This window comes from Eimeria tenella, genomic scaffold (genome assembly GCF_000499545.2).
Source record: "Eimeria tenella Houghton genomic scaffold, Eth_scaff119, whole genome shotgun sequence".
NCBI classification, from domain to species: Eukaryota; Apicomplexa; class Conoidasida; order Eucoccidiorida; family Eimeriidae; genus Eimeria; species Eimeria tenella.
The window spans coordinates 61,467-63,937 of NW_013541484.1; the positions used below are offsets into that span (position 1 = coordinate 61,467).

At 56.1% G+C, this 2,471-nt stretch overlaps 1 protein-coding gene across 1 annotated transcript; it reads left to right on the forward strand.

The window, feature by feature from the left end:
* Positions 1–619: 619 nt before the first annotated feature.
* ETH_00012550 (uncharacterized protein) lies at positions 620–1,975 on the forward strand (the record flags this gene model as incomplete). Its single annotated transcript, XM_013373044.1, has 1 exon — positions 620–1,975. One exon carries the CDS (start codon positions 620–622, stop codon positions 1,973–1,975), a length of 1,356 nt encoding a protein of 451 aa, XP_013228498.1.
* Between the last annotated feature and the right edge of the window lie 496 nt (positions 1,976–2,471).

A 2,471-nucleotide genomic window follows, 5' to 3' on the forward strand; every position in this document is an offset into this window, starting at 1 on the left:
GCTGCTGCCGCGGCAGCTGTAGCAGCAGCTGCAGCAGCAGCAGCAGCGGCAGCAGCAGCAGCAGCAGCCGCTGCTGCTGCTGCTGCTGCTGCTGTTGCTGCTGCTGCTGCTGCTGCTGCTTCGTTTGTCTCCTCGTTCCCAGCAGGAGACAAGCCAAGAGCAGCTAATTCGTACTTGTCTTTATTTGCTGCCTCCGCTCCGCTGCTGGCGCCTTCAATGGAAGTTAAATAAAATAAAGGGTTTGGGCTGGTTGGATGTTTCTTATTTCTTTTATTTTCTTTTTCTTCTTCTTTTTCTTTTTCTTTTTTGTTTTTAGAGAAGGCATTTAATTTGCTTTTTGCCTTTTTGCTGCAGGCGTCTCGGCCTCCTGTCTTCGCCATTTCTTTTATTTTACTTCTTCCATTAAATGAATTAAATTGCAGCGTTTAGGGTTTAGGGTTTAGGGTTTAGGGTCTACGCCTCGGGGTTTGGCCGCCTGCAGCAGCTGCCATCCCGGTGTACGTACACCTCAACTCCCGATCAGCCCTGCAGCAGCAGCAGCAGCAGCAGCAATAACAGCAGCAGCAGCAACAGCAGCAGCAGCAGCAGCAGCAGCGGGTTCGAATTTACTGCTGCTAAAATGCGGCGGTCACCCAGGCCCTCGCCCACCCCCTCCCCCGCTGCTGCTGCTGCTGCTGCTGCTGCTGCTGCTGCTGCTGCTACTTCGCCCTCTCTTCCCGCGTCTCCCGCCAGCGCCCTCTGCACCACCGACGATTCTGCTGCGACAGATTTTTCGGAGAAGTCTTTGAAGCAAATAAAAGAAATAAAAGAAACAAAAGAAATAACAAAAGAAATAACAAAAGAAATAAAAGAAATAAAAGAAAAGAAAGAAAAAAGAAAAAAGAAAAAAGACTGCAGCAAAAGACACCTCTCCGGGGGCTCGCTGGCGGTCTGCGGCGACGCCGCGGCGGCCAGCAGCAGCAGCAGCAGCAGCAGCAGGAGCAGCAGCAGGAGCAGCAGCAGGAGCAGCAGCAGGGGGGGCGGTCTGTACGAACTGACTGGGGAGCTGCTGCTGGCGTGTTATGTGTTTGTTGGATTTCATTTGCTGCTGCTGCAGCTGCAGCCGGAGATCTTCTCGCAGCTGCGGTACCCCCCGTTCTACGGGCACCCGCTGCTGCTGCTGCCGCAGCAAAAGGCCTACTTGGGTTGGTTTTTTTCTTTTATAAATGAATCTATTCAGCAGTTCGTGTTGCGGGGAGTGCTTTGCTGCTTCGTCTTCATTTGTTTGCTGCACCTGGTCCGCGCCGTGCTGCACCCGCTTGCTGCTGCTTCCCGCCGCGGCGCGCTGCTGCAGCGCAGCAGCAGCAGCAGCAGCAGCAGCAGCAGCAGCAGCGGGAAGCGCAGCGGCGCGCCGCGCACGCTGCTGCTGCTGCGCACCCCCGGGGCCCCCGACTCCCGCCTCCGCAGCAAACGAGAAAGAGCTTGTGCTCAACTTGTTGCTGCTGCTTGTTTTTGTTTAACTTTAATTCAAAGCAGCAGCTTTTTCTTCGGGGGCTGGACTCTGAAGGCTGTGGGGTTTCCAGACATATATTTGGGGGCGTTGACGAAGCCGGGGGGCCTCTGGGGCTTCGACACTGCAGCGGACGTGCTGCTGCAGCAGCAGCAGCAGCTGCTGCAGCAGCAGCAGCACCTCGGGCCCTTCAACCACACGCAAATCCTCCAGACCCTCCACGAAGTCGAAAACAAACACAACACTTTGCTGCTGCTGCTCGTCACGGGCCTGGGGCTCGCAATCGACACCTGGGGGCAGTACCTCCAGGTGTGCAGCAGCAGCAGCAGCAGCAGCAGCAGCAGCAGCACCAACAGCAACAAAAGCAACAGCAGTAGCAGCAGTAGCAGCAGTAGCAGCAGCAGCAGCAGCAAAAGCAACGGCAGTAGCAGCAGTAGCAACGGCAGCAGCAGCAGCAGCAGTGTGTGGGTGTTGCGCTGCAGCTGAAGGCGATTAGGCGGCACATGGGGCGCCGCGTTTTGCTGCTGGTTGTTTCTGTCTTTTGCTGCATCATGTCACTTGCTGTTTACAATCTTGCAGGAAGTCCTTCTTGCAATTCTCCAGTCAGTCTTTTGCTGCTGCTCTTTCCTCCAATTCCCCTTTTGCTTCTTAGCTTCCCCTTGTCAGCAGAATGAAAGAGGCAGCAGCTTGCTGCTGCTGCTGCTGCACTTGCTGCTGCTGCACTTGCTGCTGCTGCACTTGCTGCTGCTGCTGCTGCTGCACTTGCTGCTGCTGCTGCTGCTGCTGCACTTGCTGCTGCTGCACTTGCTGCTGCTGCACTGCTGCTGCACTTGCTGCTGCTGCTGCACTTGCTGCTGCTGCTGCACTTGCTGCTGCTGCTGCACTTGCTGGCGCACTTGCTGGTGCACTTGCTGGTGCACTTGCTGGTGCACTTGCTGGTGCTGCTGCTGCTGCAGGACGGCCACTGGGTGGACTTTGCTGC